A 24,192-nucleotide genomic window follows, 5' to 3' on the forward strand; every position below is an offset into this window, starting at 1 on the left:
CCACTTCTGGCTTTTTTCTTTTTGCTTATGTGGTGCTGAGGAATCGAACCCAGGGCTTCAGGCATGCAAAGGCAAGCACTCTACCACTGAGCCACCTTCCCAGCCCCCTAAGTGGAAACTATCACTGCTAATCCTCACACATACACAAAAAAAGCTATGATAGAGAAGGTATGGGAGAAGAAGATACTAGTTTAAAACTGACTATAAGCTTTACAAATGAAAACAAAAACAACAGTTTATGCTCTCTCAGCATTTCTTAAATACAAGCTTTGTTTAGAAACAAGGGCCTTCTTGTGTAGCATACACTGTGCCATTGTTCTATGACTGTGAATAAATACAATTCTGACTACTGGGTTACATTTTCCCCATTTCTTTCAGGTTTACATTTTTCTGTCCTTGTTAGTATAGTTTAAACTGGATGGGAATGGGAGTGGTTCTTTAAGAATGGCCTTTGAATTTGCAGAAGCACAATCACTGAGGACCTTAGTTTTTAAATACCTCAAGGTTAGGTGTTATAGCTCATGTCTGTAATCTAAGCTATTTGAGAAGCAGACATCAGCAGGACTTCAGTTCAAGGTCAGACTAGAAAAAAAGTTAGTGAGATTCCATTGCAACCAATACAAAGCTAAACTGGGTGGTATATATTGTTATCCCAGCTATTCAGGAAGCATAAATGGGAGGGACATGATACAGGCTGACCCAGGCCTATATTCAGCACCATTATTAAAATAACAAACACAATAAGGGCTTTGGTATGGTTCAAGTGAGAGTGTTCACCCAGCAAGTACAGATCCTGGTTCAAACCTCGACATTGAAAATAAACAAAGAACACACACCCACAAATCTCAAGTTTATCCCAAGCCTGCTAAAATTCAGAGGGTAGGAACTAGAATCTCTATTCTATAATTTCTCCAAATTATCACACACTAAAGTTTGAGAATCCGTTGATAAGTATGATTATAGATATTATCAAATTGCCAATTTGCCTCAAGCTGGGTTTCAAATGACTTATTATGGCACACCAGTTAACCCACTCATCTGACATTGGAATAGGAACAGGAATCCCATACAGAATAACTTGTGCCTCCTAGTTGGTCATTAATCTGGGAGAAGCATCTTGAAAGAAAAATAAATGATAATGATTTCTATGCTGCTCAGTTACACCAAAGTTCAAAACTACTTTGTTGAATTTAAATGTCATGCAAAATCATTTAGACCAATCAGAGTAAAATGTACTTCTTTATAACATCTTAATATCCTAACTCTGTTGTGTATGTGTTTGTGTGTATGTGTATGTATGTATGTGTGTGTGAGAGAGAGAGAGAGAGAGAGAGAGAGAGAGAGAGAGCTTGAAACATGTCCCCAGCTCTTTTGCTTTTTATTTTGTTTATGAAAGAGGATATCACTAACTTTGCCCAGGCTACTGTTGAACTTGTGATACTCCTGCCTCTACCTTCTAAGTAGTTGTGATTATAGATACTGGCCAGTATGCTCAGCTAGAATCTGTTTCTTCATTCATATTTTCACTGCTCAATATATTTCAGTGTTCTTCAGCTGGTTCATACTCATGTTTTGTTGTTACAGGGGTTTAAATTCTGAGTCTTGAGCTTACTATCCAAGTACTCTATTACTCGAGCCATGCCCCATGTTTCTCCTTTAGCGCTTGCTTTATTTATTGTTTCTCTAGGGCCATTTATTTCTTGTACAGGGGCCTAGGACCATGATCCTCCTACTGAAGCCAAGATGACAAGCATGCACCATAATGCCCAGACTTTTCTTTGAAATATGGACCCTTTATTTTATTTTATTTTTTACACTCAGGTACTGGGCTTAAACTCAGGGACTCCTGCTCTCATTTAGCTTTCTTTTGCTCAGAGCTGAGACACTACTACCTGAGTTACACTTCTACATCTGGCTTTTCAGTGGTTAATTGGAGATAAGAATATCTGAAATTTGTTTGCCCGGTCTAGATCAGAAACACAGTTCTCAAATCTCTAACACTTGAGTAGCTAGGATTACAGGTATAAGACAACTGGTGGCCTGGCTTTGGTGGCTCATGCCTGTCATACTCGCTACTCAAGGGGTTGAGGATCGCAGTTCAAAGCCAGTCTGGGCAGGAAAGTCCGTGAGACTCTTATCTTCAATAAACCACTCAGAAAACCAGAAGTGGCACTGTGGCTCAAGTGGTAGAGCACTACCCTTGAGCTGAAGAGCCGAGGGACAGCACCCAGGCCCAGAGTTCAAGCTCCATGACCAACCAAAAACAAAAACAAAAAAAAACAAAAAAGAAAGAAAGACAACTGGCACCCAGTTTGGTATATGGTTTTGATAAATTTTGTTTGGACTAGGATGAAAATGTGATCCTCCTGTACTCTGCCTCCTGAGTATCTATGACTTTGCATGCAGAACAGTTAATAAGATTTTTAAAGTGTATTTTACGTTGCATAGCAATTTTAAACTCTTGTTTATATGCCCTGCTATTATATATTATTTGTCCATATATACTTATACTCTACTATCTACTATGGTAATATTAATGATTTTAAGTGAAGATATTTTAATCATATTTTATACACATTGTTTGCATACATATATCATATATTCTATATTATATTTTGTGATATATATATATGGACACACATACACACTTTACGTAGTTGTACAAAGGGGTCCTGTATGAACCCATGCAATTTAACAAAATGATCAGAAATTCCATAGGAAAAAGAAACATTATAATTAATCATTTCACAAAGTGAAACCTAGAGTAGTTTAATCAGCATGTATGTTTATAGATGAGTAACCTTATTTGTGATCAGAGATATGTGAATCAAAACAAATTTTAAAAACCATGTATTAGCTGGGGTGCTGGAGGCTCATGCCTATAATCGTAGCTACTCAGGAGGCTCAGATCTGAGGATCAAGGTTTGAAACCACCCTGGGCAGGAAAGTCTGTGAAACGCTAATGTCCAATTAACCACCAGAAAAATGGAAGTGGTACCGTGGCTCAAAATAGTAGAGTGTTAGCCTTGAACAAAAGAGCTGAGAGATAGCACCCAGGCTCTGAGTTCAAGTCCCATGACTGACAAGTTTAAAAAAAAATGTTTAAAGTAACCTATCAGCTGAAAAAAATGTTTAAAGTAACCTATCAGCTGGATAAGCAATAAAATCTTGTGATATAATTTGAAATGTTTATATCAGTATTCAGGAAGATGGCTAGCATTGTTATCCTAGATACTTAGGAGCCTGAGATCTGAGGATCATTGTTCAAAGCCAGCCTGGACAGCAAAATCCATGAGACTTTTAGCTCCAATTAACTACAAAAAAAAAAAAAAAAGCTGCAAGTGGAGCTGTAACTCAGGTGGTAGAGTGCTAGCCTTAATCACAAAAGCTTGGGGACAGCACCAAGGTTCTGAACTTAAGCCCCAGGATCAGCAAACACACACACACACACACACACACACACACACACACACACACACACACACACATATGCACAAAGAGCAAGACTCACATACTGAAGTTGGGATACAGCTACTACAGGCTGATACTGGGAAATGAGATGTTTCTTGCAATTCCACCGTACCATTCCTGGTTTACTGTGCACACAGGAACTCTCCTGGACTGTGTCTGGACACATACTAGCACTTTAATGGGGCCTTCATCCCAATAAAGGGTATTTACAGACAAATTATGTGTTACTAAGAGAAGAGGTGACTTACTTGTGGTGCACATATGATGAAATATGCAACAGTGAAAACTAAAAAACTACTATGACATAAACTAACACATTGTGAAAAGAACTCTTCCTTAACTGGAAATAATAATAAATCAATTCCGTTAATGTGAATTTAAAGTATATCAAAAACAAAAACAAAACTGTGTATTTTGAAGGATACACACACACACACACCCGAGGACATATATCACAGTGGATGTATGGACTTGAGCCATGAGTACAGGAATGGGATGGAAAAGAAAAATGAAATATGTTGTAAAAAGTAAGCATATTACATTAAGAACCTCACCTTGACACTAGTGTGCCTAACCTACAGAATGAGGCTAAGTAGCTTTGGTTAGCTTTCAGTCTGAGACATATTATCTCTTTATTTACAACTCTCACATTCCCTAATTTCAATGGTGAAATAACTGCAATGATTGCAAGCATCCTAAATACATGCCAATTTTAAATATAATATTAACTGTTCATTGGAGATACATTTCAGATAGCCAAAAGAAAACACTCTTATCTATTATTTGTGGGTTTTTTTTCTTTATGATAGTCCTAGGGCTTGAACTCTGGGCCTGAGAGTTGACTCAGATTCTTTTGCTCAAGGCTAGTGCTCTACCACTTGAGCCACAGCTCCATTTCTGGTTTTTCTGATTAATTGGAGCTAAAGAGTCTCATAAACTTCCTGGCTGGGCTGGCTTAGAACCATAATCCTCAGATCTCATCTTCCTGAGTAGCTAAGATTACAGGTATGAACCACTGGCACCCACGTTTCTTAAACATGCAAAAAGGGTAAATTAGGATGCTGTCAAAACTCCTTTTAGGATACTTTAATTTTTGCCTGCAGGTGCCTGGGCAGGAGGGCTCCTGTAGTTTAGTACCTGGGGTGTTCCTTGTGGAGAGAAGGCACTGAAAGGAGGAACAACATCTGAGACATGTTCATACCCTGGAGGAGGCGGTTCCGATAAGGATGTGTTGAAAACCTAATGAAGTGAAAATAAGAATAAAAAATAAATCAATTAAACTTAAGTACTACAATCAAGAAAAGATGTATATCGTCTCTACTGTCAGTGAGTGTGTTTTATTATTTTGATAATACCAGCTAGATTCTCAGCACAATGCTGGGGATGTGAAAAACACATAAACTGAATGAATTCATACCCTGACCTCAGTTAGGGAAAGAGAGCCAAACAAACAAACAGGAACTAAAACCAGTAAACAACTAAGTATTACAGAAACTTTCTGAGTAACTCAAAATGAGTGAGTTCAGGAAAGAGAAGATTTTCCCAAACAAAGGAAAAATTGCATATGTATTTTTGCCTTAAAAACATTTCTCCTTATTTTTTAACCTTATATTTAATAATAGTTTTCAAAAGTGGAATACATCTGTATTTGGTATAAATAAAAGCCTAACTGCATGTTTGCTTCACTGAAACTTAGAAATAAGTTAACATCATCAGTTTTCTGAGATAATTGTCTGAGCTTTCAATTTGGAGGGTAATATACTGCCCTAAAGAAAAATGTAAAAATCTTGGCTTTGCATGGTGACACTGTACTTAATAATCCCAGCACTTGGGAGAACAAGGCAGTGAGTTCAAAGCCAGCCTGGGCTACACAGGAAGACCTTGCCTGAAGAAAGCAAACAAAAAAAATTTAAAAATTTGTTGCTCATCACTGGGATTCAGTGGCTCTTACCTGTCATTCTAGCCCCTCAAAAGGGTGAAATCTAAGGACCCCAGTTCAGAGAGAGCAGCAGAAAAGTCCTTGAGACTCTTATGTCCAATTAGCCAATAAAAGACCATAAATGAAGCTGTGACTCATTAGTCTTGAGTAAATAAAGTAAGCAAAAGTGTGATCCCAAAATATGGAAAGTACATAGTGTCTGTAGTCACTTAACTACTAAGCTAGGATGATTTCTTAGAAGCAAATTAAATATTATATTCACTTTAACAAAACAAATTATAAATAAAAATAAAAAACAAATTATAAATAAAAATAAAAAGTAAGAATACTCAGAAACAAAAAAGACAAGAGCACTGGAGTCCTTCTGACAGGCAGTGATGAAAGGTGTTATAATGTAGTATGGAATGCCTCCCAAATGTCTGTGCCTTGGGTCTCAGGGTGGTGCTATTGGATGTAGGTGGAAGCTATGAGATGGAGTGTAAGGGTGGTCCCTAAGTCACTGAAAGTGGTATGGCTTGAAGGAGATTTGACAAATTCCTTTTGAGATCAATAAGGAAAAAAATTAGTCAAAACACAAAAAACAGGCTATTACTAGAAATGAATAGATGCTGCACCAATTTAAACAGGTAAAAAAGACTATAATTTGGGGAGTTTCAATAACATAGACAAATAAAATTTAAAGAATTTATGAAATCCAGGGCTGGGAAGGTGGCTCAGTGGTAGAGCGCTTGCCTTGCATGCATGAGGCCCTGGGTTAGATTCCTCAGCACCACATAAGCAGAAAAAAAAAAGCCAGAAGTGGCATTGTGGCTCAAGTGGTAGAGCGCTAGCCTTGAGCTGAACAGCTGAGGGACAGCGCCCAGGCCCAGAGTTCAGGCCCACGACCGGACCCCCCCCCAAAAAAAAGAATTTATGAAATCCTGTTGCTGGAGACAGGAAAGGTCAATTCTTTCAGCTTCCCAGGTTCTATGAAGATCACAGAGTCCTGTGAACAGCCATGAAAAGCATTTCAAATGGAAACAAGCAGAGTCTCACAGGCAGAAGTTCAACCAAGACTTATTTCAGTAAAATAGGGTATAGTAGGAAGAAATAGAAAACAGGTGAAACATGTTGTGTTTCTCACAAAGGAAGACTCAAAATGCTTGTTCTTACCTGGGGTGTTCACATGCTCTGGTCTAGGGCAATGTACATCTTTGTGTTGTCTAAGACACCTAAGCATAAGAAACTACAGGCTTAAGGCAGGCCTATTACTCAAGCTTGCCAAGATTGGTGCTGTTTATTACTCTAAAATATCACATCTTCTCTATTCCTATGCAAAAATACAGGGACAAGCAATGAGTTTCAGGACTGGCATCTATCAGAGAAGCCCTCCAGTTTTCTGTCTCTACTGATTAAAGAAACTCTGGAGTTTGGTACTATCTCAAAGGAAAAGGGAGGTGCAGATAGAATAGCTTCTTTATTTTTTCTTGTTCTTGTAACTCAACATCAAGAAGAGATGATGGGACAGGACCTCCCAGCTCTGGTTTTGTCAGTTTTTATTTCCTGGTTCTGGGTTTGTTTTCTGTTGTTTTTTTGTTGCTGTTATTGTTGTTTTTGGTGGTAGTGTTTTGTTTGTTTTTTATTACACACCTTAGTTTTATAAGGGAGGTCTCACTGTAACATTTCCAATATTCTGATCAATCTTGCTTTATGATTCTCCCCTAACTCACTCCCCTTCTTAAAACAATCATTTCACTTCAACAGTTTCACCATTCTATTTTCATACTTGCAAACAAACTACTTCAACCAAATTCATCTCTTGTCAGTCTAGTGGTAGAGCGCTAGCCTTGAGCAAAAGACGCTCAGGGACAGAGCCTAGGCCCTGAGTTCAAGCCCCAGGACTGGCAAAAAACAAAAACAAAAAACTTTTGAGTTTGGGTCATTTAATAGTCACTATTTATAGTTTCCCTCTCCTCACATCTATCTATCTTGCTTAAAACTTAGTAACATATATTTTAAAAAATCATAACACACTTGCACATCCATGTTCACTGATGCACTATTCGCAATAGCCAAATTATGTCATTTGCAGGGATATGAATAGGCCTAGAGCAAATCATGTTAAATGAGGTAAGCCAAGCAGAGAGGAAAATGGTGCATGTTTTCTCTCACATGTGGAAACTAGATATAAAATACAACTGTACATGCATTTACAGACACACAAGCAGCTTAAAGGAGGATATACTTAGGGAGCAACCAAAACATGTAACTCTGTGATCATCAGGAGTACTATTTATCAACACTAATTGCAAGAATTGGAAGCATGGGGTCTTTTTGTTGGTGGTGGTATTTGTTACTGTTTTGTTGTTGTTGTTGTTTTCTTCTTTAGGGGTCACAGGAAGGCACAGAAATGGAGGAAGGAAAAGTGAGCAAATACAGTCAATGTATTCAATACACATTATGTAAAAATGTACTATGCAACTTGGAGGCAGGGACAAAAGGGGGAAAATGTGGAAAAGCAGACGAAGGGGTGACATTGTCTAAGAAATATTATAATCATTACCTGACTTAAGGAATTGTAACCCATTTATTCAATGCCTTAATAACAATACAAAAATAAAAATATAGCATATGACAATAAAAAGCTAAAGCCATTTAAAAAAACTAAATCTTTATTTTCCTCCAGAAATAAAGGGCTAATCCCCAACTTCTTTTTCTTCAGTTGGGAAGATTACATAAAGACCAATTAAATATAACAAAACTTTTTTCACAAGATTTTAAAAACAACTCATTTTGAAAGACTGATATAGCTTACAAATTATAATTCAGCAAGCAAACTGAAAAACAAAATACCAAACTTGTTATGCTTATAAGCTGGATATGCATGGATATGAGTTCAAATCACTACTACTAGTATTAGAAGTTGCTGAAATATAAGATCACATTAACATTGGAATATCAATTTTATCATAAACTCAATAAAGAAAGCCAACATTCTTATGTTTAAACTGTTGATAAAATCTGAAACTGGGCACCACTGGCTCACGCCTCTGTAATCCTAGCTACTCAGGAGTCTGAGATCTGAGGATCATGCATTGAAGCCAGCCCAGACAGGAAAGTCCGACTCTTATCTTCAATAAACTACTCAGAAGGATCTGGAAGTGGTATTGTGAATCAAGGTGTAGAATGCTAGCCTTGAGCCCAAGAAGCTCAGAACATTACCCAGGCCCTGAGTTCAAGCTGCAAGACTGCACACCCTCTCAAAAAAATTCTGACATAAAGCCATAGCTAAAAGTCTTAGTAAACTTGGGAAAGTAGTGAGTTAAGTTAATCTGATAAAGATGACAAAATATGTCAACAGTAATGGTGGAATATAAAAGTCATTCCCTACCAGGCCAGAAGGATAGTCAAGACTATCAACCATCACTGCTTCCTTTCAACATTGTGTCTTAGGTCTTGGCCAGAACCAAAACGCTGGGGATAGAATGAGATGGTTTAGCTGAATGCCAGTGGCTCACACCTGTAATCCTAGCTACTCAGGGAGATGAGATCTGAGGACCATGGTTCAAAGCCATCCTGGGCAGGAAAGACCATGAGACTCTTATCTCCATTAACCACCAGAAAACCAGAAGTGGGGCTGTGGCTCAAGTGGTAGGGTGCTTGCCTTGAGCTGAAGAGCTGAGAGACAGTGCCCAGGCCCAGAGTTCAAGCTCCACCACCACCACTAACAACAAAAAAGAATGACATTTTATAACACCATGTAGAGCATTGGTTCTTCCCTCTTGAGGCTGACAGTACCACAAATCAAATGAAATCAGCTATGACAACAATCTTCCAAATTTACCTTCTTTGTTGTGATCCATATAGGATGCACACTCGTCTGAATTCTAAGGCTGAATGGTAAGATAATCCATGTGGTGCTCTCACTTGTGAGGCCTCCTGAAAAGGAGCATTAGTGAGCACTACAGCACTAGTGACCAATAACAAGTTTTTTCTCATCAACTTAATGAGTTACTTTAACAAACAGGAAAAGTATTTTTACCAAAGAAATGACATTTTTGGCTGACTTTATCAAATGTTGAGTATATGCCAGCATTAGATCATTAACCTACTTGTAGCCTCAAATTATGTATTCTGAGTACAACTAAACAATTTTGGTTTACAAATTGTACTCACTATTTGTGATCTAAGAGACAATGTATAATGCAAGGGCTAGGCAGGACATCAGGAAACCCAGTGGCAGAGAATCCATGGCCTGGAGACTGATGAGGAATCACCACGTGGAGTGCTGACATTGGCAGACTAGTCTGTGGCATACAACAGGGTCTTGGTAACCTGCAGACCATAGAAGCTACAGAGAATAAATGCCCAAGTCTGACCAGTCAATGCCCAAATCTCCCCTCACCCAAGGTGTGGGGGAGATAGGGACTCACAGCCTGCTTTGCCAGGATTGACCACCCCCATATCTGAGGGCTACAGTGACAGCTTGAAAACTTGGAACTCTTGACGCAAAATTTCTCTTAAGCCTGCCTACTCTCCCATCTGGAGAGTGTACTTTTGCTTTGCTTTCACTTTGCTTTGCATTAATAAACCCGCTCCTCTATGTCTGTCCTTAAATTCATTCACTCATGAGACTCAGAACTTTCTGGCCCTCTGGACTTGATGACCTAAATACAGCAATGTATTTTGACAAGCCAAGCCACGAGACTCAAGAAAAATTCCTATTCAGGAGCACAACCCCTATTAGAGGAGTGGTCTTTCTGTAACCATATTAAGGAATTGCTTTTGCTATGGGCATCAATTCTTTACTTGGGCCTGCGAATTAGATAAAAGTGGGATAAATTCTGGGCATCTCAATCAGCCTCTTTTGTTTTAATGCCCTTGGCCCTCAGTCATTCTCTCTAGCAGACAGTTTGCAGCCATCATAGACCCCAAGCATCCATGACTCACTGAAACAAGATCTCAGCTGACCACTCTCAAGTCAGTGAGGGGCAGGGCTGTCTATAACTGTGGAGCACACTAACTGAGGCTGTTCATGCATACCTCATGCCTCTTACCCCAACTCTTCCTGCAATGGAAACCTGAGAAAAATGTCTATCCCAAGTATATGAAGTGTTTTCTTTTTTTTGGGGGGGGGGTCCAATCGTGGGCCTGAACTCTGGGGCTTGGGCACTGTCCCTCAGCTCTTCAGCTCAAGGCTAATGCTCTACCACTTGAGCCACAGCGCCACTTCCGGCTTTTTTTCTTTTTGCTTATGTGGTGCTCAGAAATCGAACCCAGGGCCTCAAGCATGCAAGGCAAGCGCTCTACCACTGAGCCACCTTCCCAGCCCCATGAAGTGTTTTCTTATAACTACCCACATCAAGGAATAAACTTCCTTTCTTTGACTTTCAACATTATTGATCTTGGGCTGGGAAGGTGGCTCAGTGGTAGAGCGTTTGCCCTGCATGCATGAGGCCCTGGGTTCGATCCTCAGCAACACATAAGCAGAAACAAAAAGCCGGAAGTGGCACTGTGGCTCAAGTGGTAGAGCACTAGCCTTGAGCTGAAGAGCTGAGGGACAGTGCCCAGGGCTGGAGTTCAGGCCCACAACTAGAACCAAAACAAACAAAAAAAAATTATTGGTCTTTTATTTGGTGTTGGGGCAAGCCCAGAAGTTCAAACCTTGGGCCTAAAATTTCCTGAAATATCTGTTGTTTCTCTTTCATTCTGGATTACTTTACAAAACTTGCACAAGAGTGAAGGCTTCCTCCACCTCTCTCTCCTGTGTCTCCAGTTAGAAATCAATATGCTGTTTGTACCTAATCTGTAATTACATGGTTACTGTCTTTTCTCTCCTTCCCTCCTTACTCCTGCTTTTACTGAGATAGTTTGCTGCTCAAGGTCCTTTGGAAATTTCCTAATCTTAGTCACTCTGTAACACTTTGTAATTCTTAGACTCAGGAAAGACCAAAGGATGGGGCAGGAGTATAAAGGCAATTTGAAAAATGCAAGTGTCAGCAAAAGTTTGTATAAAATCTGTAGCTGTAGCTAGACAGGCAAAGGGGAAACAGGAAATAAGAGACAAACAGATGAAAAGAAGCATAAACTAGAAAAGATAAGAAAGGAGTTTTTATGTAAATAAGCTTTTGTTCCAGAATGGAAACAGGCAGGTAAGAACAAACAAGAAACTAAAAGCATGCTCCACAGCTCCACTTAGGTCTTTTTGCTAGGTAACTGGAGATAATAGTCTCATGGAATTTCCTGCCTGGGATAGTTTTGAACTAAAATCCTTAGGTAATCCCTTAGTAGCTAAGATTAGAAGGGCACTATCCTGGTGCCACAATAATACTCTGTTAAAAATATTTTGGGGGCCAGTTGCCCATGGCTCACGCCTGTAATCCTAGCTACTCAGGAGGCTGAGATCTGAGGATCACAGTTCAAAGCCAGCCTGGGCAGAAAAGTCCATTAAGACTCTGATCTCCAATAAAAACCACTAGAAAACTGGAAGTGCTGTTGTGGCTCAAGAGGTAGATCACTGGCCTTGAGCTAACAGCGCAGGGACAGAGCCCACGCCCAGAGTTCAAGCCTCACTAATGACAAAAAAAAAAAAAAAAAATATATATATATATATATATATATGTATATATAGGGGATTGCTTCCCCCCAATGCATCATTACTCGCTTTTGAAGACAATCTTCCTCTTTATAAAAATATTATCTTAATTCTCCTGATGAATTTTACAATTACTTTTACTAAGTGCAAGTTTTCTGAATTCTTTTTTTTTAATGATTTTTTTCTTTTTTTTTAGGGGGGGGGGTCCGGTCATGGGGCCTGAACTCTGGGCCTGGATGCTGTCCCTCAGCTCTTCAGCTCAAGGCTAGCACTCTACCACATGAGCCACAGCGCCACTTTGGCTTTTTTCTTTTTGCTTATGTGGTGCTGAAGAATCGAACCCAGGGCCTCATGCATGCAAGGCAAGCACTCTACCACTGATCCACCTTCCCAGCCCCAGTTTTCTGAATTCTTATGTAGCTGGATGTAAGAATCCAGATAGCGTTTTTGGTCTTCAATAACAATATATCATTCAGTCTCTATGGTATATTATCTCTGCATAAAAAAGGTAAAACAGTGTACTTGAATACAAGAAGAATACAGGATTTCTGATAAAATTTATAAACTACTTATTGCTTGGGGGAAGGAGAACTTCACTATGTGGTTTAAGAGAAGGCTAGCTACCAAACTCAGCTGTTAAACATACCAAATTGCACTGGAACATGGGAGAAAGTGAGAGAATATTGGTGGTTGAGGTAGAAGGATAAACGTGGAGCTGAATTGTAATAATGTTCCTAATGCTTGAATTTGAAGCAAAAGTAATATAAAGAGGTCTTTGATTGTAATTGAAATTGAAATAAATATCAAAACAATACATGCTAGGTGCCAGAGGCTTGTGTCAGTGATTATAACTACTCAAGAGGCTGAGAGGTAGAGGATGAAAGTACAAAGTCAGCCCAGGAAGAAAAGTCTATGATGCCAGGAGCTTGTGGTTTATACCTATAAACCTAGCTACTCAGGAGGCTGGTTCAAAACCATCCTGGACAGGAAAGTCCATTTAGCTACCAGAAAATCAGAAGTAGAGTTGTGATACAAAGTGGTAGAGCACTAGCCTTGTGGAAAAAAAACTCAGGAACAGCACCCAAACCCTGAGCTCAAATAATAATAAATAACAACAAAAAGAAAGAAAGAAAAGAAAAGAGAAGAAAGAAAGAAAGAAAGAAGAAAGAGTGAAAAGTGCATGACCCAATCTCCAAAAATAACCAAGTAAAAGCTGGACTGAGGGTGTGGCTCAAGTGGTATAGCCCCAACCATTAACAAGCAATATGAGTGAGGATAAAGCCCTGAGTACAAACCCTGGAATCAGGAAAAGAAAAAAAAGAATCTGATCATAGTTGAATAGTGATTGCCTAGAAAACGGGAAGGGGAAAGAGAGAGGGGAAGCAAATTACACCATAAAACTGTGCCAATTTACTTTAATATCATACCAATGACTGTAAAATGTAACAATATATTAATTATCAAGAAAGACTGATACATTATCAATAAGAAAAGGTCAATGACATATATTAAAAAGTAATATCTAAATTACTGATATCAGTTCCATGATTATACCCCCAAAATTATACATAGCTTCAAAGAGTTAACTTATATTTATTATGTTTGCAGCTATCTACAATTTAGAAAGCTTAGTAACAAAAAGACGGTAGGAAGCTATCTGGTTTGAACAGGGCTACATTGCATTATGTAGCTAGCTAACTAGGAATGAAGAGTTAAGTTGTGTTTTTGTGTGTATGCTAACTGTGTTTGTGTGTGTGTTTGTGTGTGTGTGTGTAGTGCTATCCTGGGTTGTGTGTGTGTGTGTGTGTGTGTGTGTGTGTGTGTGTGTGTGTGTGTGTATGTGTTTGTGTGTGTGTAGTGCTATCCTGGGGTTTGAGTTCCAGTCCCAGAAGATGAGCTTTTTTGCTCTGCCACTTGAGCCACAGCTTCACTTCTAGCATTTTGGTGGAGATGAGAGTCTCATGGACTTTTATGCCTGGGCTGACTTCAAGCCCTGATCCTCAGATCACAGCCTCCAGAGTAGCTAGGATTATAGGCATAAGCCACTAACACCCAGCCATATTTCAAATTCCATTTTATGGACTTTTTCTCCAAATTATGTTTCCCTCCAAATGTTCACAAACAAGCTCTTGGCAGAGATCCAAGCACAAGGTCTTTTGAGACACAGCCATTCATTATTTGACAGACATTTAGTTAAGATCAATTGGAAACATATCATTAAAAACAATGAAAACACTCAAAGTGCACACTGGGTGTGGGAGGACTTATTTAGTGTTTTTAGAGCTTAAATCCACCAACTGTATCTCTTAGCTACAGAGCATCTTACAAAGATACTATATTTGATACTGATATATAAAACTGAAAATAAAAATTAGCAACAATAACCAAGCATTTAATTTCTAAGAATCTTTCCAAAATCATAGTAAATTAAATTTAAAAATCTTAAGAGGTTTGTTGACATATCTGAAAGAATAGATTGGGAAGGGATGTTTTTCTTTTATATTTTGTTGTTACCTCATTTTCCTCTTCATCAATGACTGAGACATAGTTGGGATGAGTCTTGTTTGGGTAGGACAACAGGACATCATAATGAGCTAACTCCACAGAATCCAAGCCAAAGTCTTTCCACTGGGACTGAATTTGCTTTGCAAGCTCAAAGTTTTGTTCTGTCCCTGCTAAATGTGGTATCCGTGTAAAATTACTGTTGGACAAAAATTGAAAGTAGTTAATAATTAAGGTAGAGACAGCAACAAAATAAGCAACAAAACAAAACTTCCCCTTTCATTTTGCCTTTCATGCATGCTAATAGTAGGATAAGAGCTAGAGGGAGAGAAGGGATTTTCTGAAAAGTAAAGAAATACAAGCTTCAAGCTGGGGGGCTAATGGCTCACGCCTGCAATCCTGGCAACTCAGGAGGCTGAGATCTGAGGATCATGGTTCAAAGCCAGCCCACGCAGGAAAGCCCCTGAGACTCTTACCTCCAATTAATCACCAGAAAAGACTGAAGTGGAGCTGTGGCTCAAGTGGTAGAGCACTAGCCTCCGCAAAACAAACAAACAAACAAAAAAACTCAGGGACAGTACCCAGGCCCTGAGTTCAAGCTCTATGACTAGCAAAAAAAGAAAAAGAAAAAGAAAAAAAAAGAAAGAAAGAAAAGAAATACAAGCTTCAAAGTCACTGACTTGGAAAGGCCCTTCCAAAAAACTGAGCTGTGCCTTAGCAAATTATTTTCCACAGTTTCATTCTGTTGTAATTAATACAGACTTAGGTGGATTGTTGGACTATGTGGACCTCTTACCTCTTTGCAAATGTATATATATATATTTTATTTATTTATTAGATATTATACATAAATACATTGTTATTCATATTTATTATATATATATATGTATGTATAATGTATATTAAACAATCCTTTTACATCAAATTAAAAGTTGCATTCAATAGAAAACTTCAAATATTTTTCTAGTTTTGTCATTGTGTTAGAACTGGGGTTGAACACAGACCCTTATTTTCACTTCACTGGCCTGCTAACATTTGAGCCATACTTTTACCTCTGACTTTTTGCTAGTTACATGGAGTCTTGTGGACTTTTCTTCCCATGGCTAGCTGGGAACCATAATTCTCAAATCTCAGGCTTCTGAGTAACTAGAATTACAGGTGTGAGCCATCAGTGCACTTCAGTGATTTCAAATAGCTTTCAACATATGCACTAAACTAATTAAAAAGAGAGAAATTTCATGTATTAAAACCTAAATGAATAATGGTTTGTATTTTGTTCTAATTGCTTTGTAAATACCCAGGGCCTTACAGACACTATGCAGTGGTTTACCATAGAGCTACATCTTCAGCTCAATATTTAAAAAGTTGTTCATTTATCTCTTTGCTCTACTATGTAGGAAGTTTAAAGAAAGAAGGGAGCTTGTCTTTGAAATCTGCTAAATATATGCTCTCCAATTTCATTACTATCACAACAGTATTTTTCCTTATTTTACAGATGTGGGAATAAAAGAAGGGAAGAAGGTTATATATCCACCCAAAGTTTTGTTACAATTGATTGGCAGAGATTAAATCCAAACTTAATTCAGTCCAAGTTTATGGTCCATTTATATTCAGAACTAAAATATACTATTTTCATCTAATGCATGCATCAGCAAACAATGTTTCTCCAGCCAAATCAGGTCTTAAGCATGATGTTATACAAGCCACAGGTTAAGAATTGCTCTTATATTTAAATCAGTGAAGAAACAGAAGAATAATATTTTGTGATACATCAACATATGAAGTTCAAATTTCAGTGTTCAGAATGTTAGCAGAACCAACACACATACCTGGTGACAAATTTTCTGTGGCTTCTTTTGGGCTGTATCAGCAGAGCTGAGAAGCTGGGCCCTGGCTGGTCCTAGAAAAGTTAGCTTGCTCTTGATGTACAGTCTTTGTAATGGGTGCCTATGGATGGAACTCAGTGGATGGGTGCTAACTAAGCATGTTTAAGGTTCTAGATTCACTTCCCAGTACAACAATGAATCCATCTATCAATAACACCTCTGCAATAAAATAAAGTTCACTTGAGAATATATATCCCCACATGAATGTGATACAAAAGTCATAACAAATAAGACTTTCTTTAAAAAATTCCAATTCCTGCATATAAAATACTAAATCATGGCTCAGTGGTAGAGTGCTTGCCTTGCATGCCTGAGGCCCTGGGTTTGATTCCTCAGCATGGAAGTGGCGCTGTAGCTCAAGTGGTAGAGCGCTCACCTTGAGCTGAAGAGCTGAGGGACAGTGCCCAGGCCCAGAGTTCAAGCCCCAGAACCGACCAAAAATAAAAAATTCTGATTCCTCAACATCACATAAGCAAAAAGAAAAAAGCTGTAAGTGGCACTCTGGCTCAAGTGGTAGAGCGCTAGCCTTGAGCTGAAGAGCTGAGGGACAGCACCCAGGCCCAGAGTTCAGGCCATGACTGGACCCCAAAAAAAAAATTCTTCTGCTATAATACTAAATCAAAAAACAATTTAAAGAACAATACAACTGGATGCTATTGGCTCATGCCTATAATCCTAGCTACTCAGGAGGCTGAGATCTGAGGATCACAATTCAAAGCCAGTCCAGGCACGAAAGTCTGTGAGACTCTTATCTCCAGAAAACTGGAAGTAGTGCTGTGGCTCAAGTGGTAGAAGTGCTTGCCTTGAAGTGAGGAGATCAGGGACAGCATCCAGGACCAGAGTTAAAGCTCCATAACCAACCACAAAAAAAAAATAAATAAATACTTTTTTTCCAGTCAACTGTGCAAATAAATGTACAAACATATGCTTACTATAAGAACGTCTTGATGTTCTCAGCTTTCAATTCATCCAAAAATGCCTTCCACATGCCATGAGGAGGAATAATGCTAGTAGCTTCATTGGAAGGTTTTATAAACCACCCTGTAACATACAACCAAACATAGGAATGAAATCTGAGCTCATAAACACCTCTCATTTTTCATTATTATATATAAAACCATATTAAAACACAGATGGCCAACTTTTGGCAGAAGTCAAGGCTTTCTGAAGTTTTATATTTCTTGCTTACTTTCACTGAAAAAGGATCATGCAAACAGATTTTTAAATTGCAAAGCAACTACAGTATATTTTTAGTGAAATTTCAATAATATGTGTTGTTGTTATCTTAAGAAATGGTCTATTAGAAAATTGGTTCCCAAGTTAAACATGGCATTAATATTTCAATGAATGGAGATAAACAAGATGTTTTGGAAATGAAGGTTAAGGGTAGAGACTGTCTACTTTCTTTCCACATCATTTTTCTCATTTGTCTCTGATTGTCTGTGACCCAAATAAGCATTTACAAATATTTACAGTGAATATGATGTGCCCATATTTTAAACACAAATTATTTCAAAATATTAAAGAAAACTCAAGATTTAATTTTCTCAGATTCTGAAGCTATACAATTCTGCTGAGATTATCTATTTCCAATTTAAATAGGATTGAGTTCAGAAAGTTTCAGTAAAACTACAATGTATCCACCATCTCTGCAAGAAATCCAGAAGGAAATGGCCAGCCACATTGTTTAGAACCTTTAGACTCTTCTAGTGACTTTACTCTGAGGGAGTAAGGACATGGGTAAAGGCTTACTTTTAGACAAATTATAGGATCTAGAGGGGGAAATAAAGAATGTTACAAACTCAGTACCCAGACAGATTTCCTGAAGCTTTCCAGTTAGTGCTCACATATATACAAACACATATGCATATAGACATGCATGTGAAAAAATATACAATTGGACACAAGAAATTGTCATTATACCTGTCCATAAAGCTAAAGGACTTAAACTATGGGATCAGGGAAGAACATACAGTATTTGATTTGAGATTAAAAAAAAAAAACTGAACTTGAGGAAGAAGGAAAAAGACCTAGAGGTGATGGGGAGCAGAGATACCAAGACAGAAAGAAACAGAGTAAAGAAGACTGAGCAGGATGAATCCATGGAATCCCATTAACATTGATACCAAGAAGAAGGTTCTCTTTAGGACACACAGGAGATCCCCATAACCTTGCCAAGTCCTAATTCCTAACTTTTACAATTGAAATAATAGAAATTCAATTTAAAATGAATCCTTATTAAGAACTCTTATAAGTCAAGCTGCACAATCTTAAACTGGTTACTATCATTTTAATTATGAGCATAATTTGGCTCAAAAGTCTCTCTCCCGGGGTTGGGAAGGTGGCTCAGTGGTAGAGCGCTTGCCTTGCACGCCTGAGGCCCTGGGTTCGATTCCTCAGCACCACATAAGCAAAAAGAAAAAAGCCGGAAGTGGTGCTGTGGCTCAAGTGATAGAGCGCTAGCCTTGAGCTGAAGAGCTGAGGGACAGCGCCCAGGCCCAGAGTTCAGGCACCACGACTGGACCCCCCACCCCAAAAAAAGGTGCTCTCTCTCTGTCTCTCTCTTCTTTTCCCCGCTCCTTCCTTTTGGTAACATTCTCTGTTTTGAACTGAGGACCTGGGTATTGATGTCCATCAGCTCTTTCTGCTCAGTATGTACTCTACTACTTGAGCCACAGCTCCACTTCTGGCTTCTTCCCTGAAGTCTCTGTGATCCTCCAATCTCAGCTTGAACAGTAGCTAGAATTACAAGGGTGAGGGGCTAGCCCTCACTCCTCCACCCCCAAGGCTGAAAGTATTTTAAGACTCCAAGGATACAAAGCAAACTAGTGGATCTGAGGAAACCGAATTGATTTCCTCACCACACCCTGATATTCAAAATCACAGAGTTCAGAGTAAAGGTGATACCTGGTGATACCTTAGGCCGGGTCTTTTGTATTCAAGACCAGTTAGAAGCATACCCTTTATTAGCAAAACGCTCAGCATGCATTCAAGTTGGCTACTTCATTTTCTCACTTTATACCTGTCAGTGTTTCTCATCATAGACAAAGGGGAAAAAGCTTCAGTCAAGTCTCTGGGAACTTTTTCAAGATCTCTCAGAAGTGGTGTCAGAATCAAAACGAGAATGCTAGAGTCTGAGTTTGCCTGTGCTGCCCAAGTTTTCAGGTGAAGTTGGGTGAAATCTATAAATCATGAAATACCAGATACCTGTGAGCAGCGTGCTGATAACTAAGGCTCTATCCAAAGAGAGCTTTGCAGTAAGGCACCTGTTTCCCAAAGTGTCGGTAACTCCTAACGACAGAGGGATGTAAACACTCCCTTTGCAGGAATGCACAGAATTCCCTCAAACACCAGAAGCAGCACTAGGTGTAGCAAGATTAAAAAGAAAAATCCTAAACAGATTTAAGAGTCGCCCTAAGGCCCTGCTCCCAGGCCGGCCTGAAGCAGCTCTGCGGGTCTGACACCGCCCATAGGGGTGCAGGGTTTCTCAGAGCTGCAGTCCGTGGTACTTCAGTTCGCTTTTCCTTAACTTGTGCCTTGCAAGCACTAGATCCAGAACTCAGTCACGCCGCCAGCCTCAGCCTAAATCGCCCAACTCCTCCCGGCTTCACCCCTACCCCAATCGTCACCCACGTTCACTCCACTAACGTGGCCTAAGTCCCAGAATGACGAGAGGTCCCGAAGTTAAGTTTGGCAAGCTGCGCCTACCGAGGAGGAAGCCAAGGATGAAGAGGCTGACGGCGGCTGCCAGCGCCCCAGCACACAACCAGCGCTGCCTGTGCCCGGCGACCCCCGCCGAGTCGGGGTCTTGAAGTGGGTTCCACATCTTCACGCGCGGGTCTCAGGCCTCTTACACATTCGCTGCTTCAGTCAACCCCACAGGAGCGTCCAACTGCCTGCAGCCCTGGCGGGGGCCAAAGTCTGCCTCCACCTCCTCCCCAGGCGCCGTGCACTCCCGGAGCGCAGCCTCAGTGTCTCCGCCCTCAAAGTGTTTCTGCTTTCCTCTGCACCAATCCAAGCGAGGGGAGGCAAAGTCGGCTTGGAGAGAAGGAAGTCTGGCCCCTTTCTCCTTCGGGACTCTAAAAACAAAACAAAACAGCAAACAAACAAAAACCCCTGCCCTTGAAAACTTTCAGCACTTTCTTGATAAAAACTAGTGAGAGCAGGAAAAGCTAGTAGCCTTTCCTATGGATTCCTCTAAACCAACAAATCCGACTCCTCCGTCTGCTTAGAAAAATATCTACCAAGCTTCTCTCACGAACTTTTTTTTCAGCTCTGAAATCCTCTAAAGTATTTTACAATACTCTGCGGCACGGATACAAGCCGAAGGAGGGAGAGGAAGGGGAACGGTGTCGGCCCTTGTGAAGGGTCAGAGAAACTTGTCAGCATATCACCTTGTCATTACTTATAAGCATTCAGGGAATTTATGCAATGAAACTGTTGTTATTTTTAGTGAATATTAATTATACAAAAGATTCACTGTAATATTTCTGTACAGGTACACACGTATAATGTACTTTGATCATATTTACTAGCCATACCCCTGTTTTTTTAAACATCCTAACAAATTTTCAAACGGATTTCAACCTGTCCTTTATATGTGCACACAAAGTATTTTGATCATATGCTTCCTCTGCCAGTTCCTTTGGCCCTCTCAGGCCTTGTTCTTGTTCTTGTCCCCACCCCTGAAGGCCTCATTTCAAGTGTGTGTGCTGTTTTGTGGTTTTGTTTCTGTTCTTTTCTTAGCTTTAGAGTTGTGTGCATGAGAGGGAAAATCATGGTATTTATTTTATGAATCTAGATTATTTTCCTTAAAATGATATTTTCTTGAAAATGATATGATTTTTTTTCTTTTTGGATAAGTCACACCATCTGATTCCATAGTTTTACTATGTGAATAGTGCTGTTCTAAACATGGGTGTAAAGGTGTCTCCATTGTGTGTTGACTTTTACATGGTATAGCAGGGCTATAGGGTAGTTCTAACTTTCCTTTCTTGAAGGATCTTGGTAGTAACTTCCATAATGACTGCACTAGTTTACATTCCCACCAGCAATGTATAGTGGCTCTCCTAACACACACAAATACACACACACACACACACACACACACACACACACACAGACATACATACCAGCATCCTGGCCAGCACTTGGTTTTTGGGTTTTTTTGGGGGGGAGGGGGTCGGGTCGTGGGGCCTGAACTCTGGGCCTGGGCACTGTCCCTCAGCTCTTCAGCTCAAGGCTAGCGCTCTACCACTTGAGCCACAGCGCCACTTCCGGCTTTTTTCTTTTTGCTTATGTGGTGCTGAGGAATCGAACCCAGGGCCTCAAGCATGCAAGGCAAGCGCTCTACCACTGAGCCACATTCCCAGCCCCTAGATTTTTTTTTCCAGCACTTGTTTTTGATGAAACTTTTTAAAAGGAATAATATTGAAAATTCTTGGAAGCAGAGGTTTCACTTTTATCTCATCTGTGTTTGGCCAAATTTTCCATAATTGATAATGAAATAAGGATGCTGGGTCTAATTAACATCTCCTTGCTCTCACAGCCATCCTGGTGCCTTATTGGGTTGGGTCAAGGGGGCTTTTCACCTAGCTTGGAAAAGCCTAGAGGTAAGACAAATCTCTTCTTTGAATTATAGATGTCAGGTTGTTTGGCTGCAAGAAAGCTTTGCTGCAGAAGATGCTTGCCCTTGAGTATTTCCCTATTTGGCTTGTTTTGCTTGCTTTTAAGAATTTCCCTCTATGACCTGTTTTTGTTGGGCTTGGATCCCCACCTCAAACATGTGGTTGTCTTTAAAACTTTGTTCAAGTTTGATTCTGGGCTTTGAGACTGGAGTCTACCTGTAGTTGCAGGCTCTCCAATAAACACTCTCAATTGACCTTTCAAGATGTGGCTTCTCTATTTCTTGTGACTGAATTCCCATAAACAATAAGAAATCAATCTTTATTGAATAATCAACCACACACAATTCTGTCCCCATTGTGAACATTTAATAATAGTGATATCTAAAAGAAGTGAATAATGATACACTTCATAAAATCCTTTGTATTTGACAAGCCAGTCTGGGCAGGAAAGTCTGTGAAACTCTTTTTTTTTTTTGTCAGTCATGGGGCTTGAACTCTGGGCTTGGGCACTGTCCTTGTGTTCTTCAGCTCAAGGTTAGCGCTCTTCCGCTTGAGCCACACCACCACTTCTGGTTTTCTACTAGTTTATTGGAGATAAGAGTCTCACGAATTTTCCTGCCTAGGCTGGCTTTGGACCGCGATCCTCAGATCTCAGCCTCCTGAGTAGCTAGGGTTACAGGCATGTGCCACCGGCGCCTGGCTAGTCTGTGAAACTCTTATCTCCAGTTAACCACCAGAAAACCAGAAGTAGAGCTGTGGATCAAGTGTTAGAGCACTCACCTTGAGCTGAAGAGCTCAGGGACAGCACCCAGGCCCAGAGTTCAAGCTCCACAACCAACCAAAAAACAAAAATCACTTGTATTCGTAGTACAACCTATAGAGGGAACCAGAAATGATAAAGAGAGCCCTATGAAAGTGTTGCACATAATAGAATCCTAAAGTACAGGTTGAAGCAGTGGAGAAATACAGGGAAATTAATTTATCAATAATGAACCAAGTCGGGGCTGGGAGGTGGTTCAGTGGTAGAGCGCTTGACTTGCATGCCTGAGGCCCTGGGTTCGATTCCTCAGCACCACATAAGCAAAAAGAAAAAAGCTGAAAGTGGCACTGTGGCTCAAGTGGTAGAGCACTAGCCTTGAGCTGAAGAGCTGAGGGACAGCGCCCAGGCCCAGAGTTCAGGCCCCACAACTGGACCCAAAAATAAAAAATAAATAATAATGAACCAAGTCAATTGGCTGAAGGAAAAGGGGCCAGTTCCTAATTCCTTTCTAGTAAAATCCTCTATTTCCAAATATTCTTAGTTTCAAATCAAACTAGCAAATAACAAAGGGATAATAGGTATATTTGCTGAGCACTTGCTATGTTTGATTCCCTCTATCTACATATTCTCATGTATTCATCATAAGATCCCTCCTCCCATTCTTTTTGTTTTAGATAACCTGAAATGCACTGAGACTAAGTGAATCTTCCCAAGTAATGTTGTATGGGACCTCAGTTGCAACAAAACAGAGAAGCCACGTTTTAAGAGGTCAAATTGGGAATCTTTGTTGGAAAGCTGGCAGCTGCAGGTGGATTCTTGTCTCAAAGTCCTGCAGCCCAGAACATAAAGCTTTTAAAGACAGAAGCCACATGTTGGGGTGGAGACCAAGCCTGAACAAAAGTGTTATACATAAAACAAAGCAAGCTAGATGAGGATACTTATTCCTAATAAAAGTGTCATACATAGGCAGTACAAACTGTCCAGGGGAAAAATAAAGGGCCATCAGGACCCAATTATCTAGGGGAAGAATGAGCTTTCTGAAGCCCAACAACTCAGGACAAAGTTGAAATCCAAAGAATGTCCTTTATACCCTCTAGAGTTCTCAGAAAGTCCCCATCTTCTATTAACTTCTATCAAGATGCCAAGATGGCATTACTTAGATCCAGTATTCATGTTTCAGTAATAAAGCTAAGTATTAAAGCTAATGAGTGCAATGTCTGTCTCAATCCCCTTTTACCACACAACCTTTACTGAGCTCAGGGTATACACTCTAAAGACTTGAGCTTAGAGATAGAAGACATGGGCTTAGACTTTACGTGTGCTTGGGTGTAAAAAATTCAATTTGGAGTCAGGCATGGTGGTTCATGTCTGTTATCCTAGTTAGTCAGGAAACTAAGATCTGAGGATTGTGGTTCAAAGCCAGCCCAAGGCAG

At 39.8% G+C, this 24,192-nt stretch overlaps 1 protein-coding gene across 1 annotated transcript in view; it reads right to left on the reverse strand.

Annotated features, from left to right (window-relative positions):
* The window catches only part of Folh1b (folate hydrolase 1B), a 64,564-nt gene extending 44,250 nt beyond the window's left edge, over positions 1-20,314 (reverse strand). Inside the window, exons 1-4 of the mRNA XM_013035822.1 lie at positions 20,081-20,314; positions 17,305-17,413; positions 14,499-14,685; positions 4,609-4,710 (exon numbers count right to left, since the gene is read on the reverse strand). Coding sequence (XP_012891276.1) covers positions 4,609-4,710; positions 14,499-14,685; positions 17,305-17,413; positions 20,081-20,198 — 516 coding nt within the window. The 5' untranslated portion in view covers positions 20,199-20,314. The remainder of the gene's footprint in view (positions 1-4,608; positions 4,711-14,498; positions 14,686-17,304; positions 17,414-20,080) is intronic.
* Between the last annotated feature and the right edge of the window lie 3,878 nt (positions 20,315-24,192).

The sequence above is a fragment of the Dipodomys ordii genome, unplaced genomic scaffold, assembly GCF_000151885.1.
Source record: "Dipodomys ordii isolate 6190 unplaced genomic scaffold, Dord_2.0 Scaffold222, whole genome shotgun sequence".
NCBI classification, from domain to species: Eukaryota; Metazoa; Chordata; class Mammalia; order Rodentia; family Heteromyidae; genus Dipodomys; species Dipodomys ordii.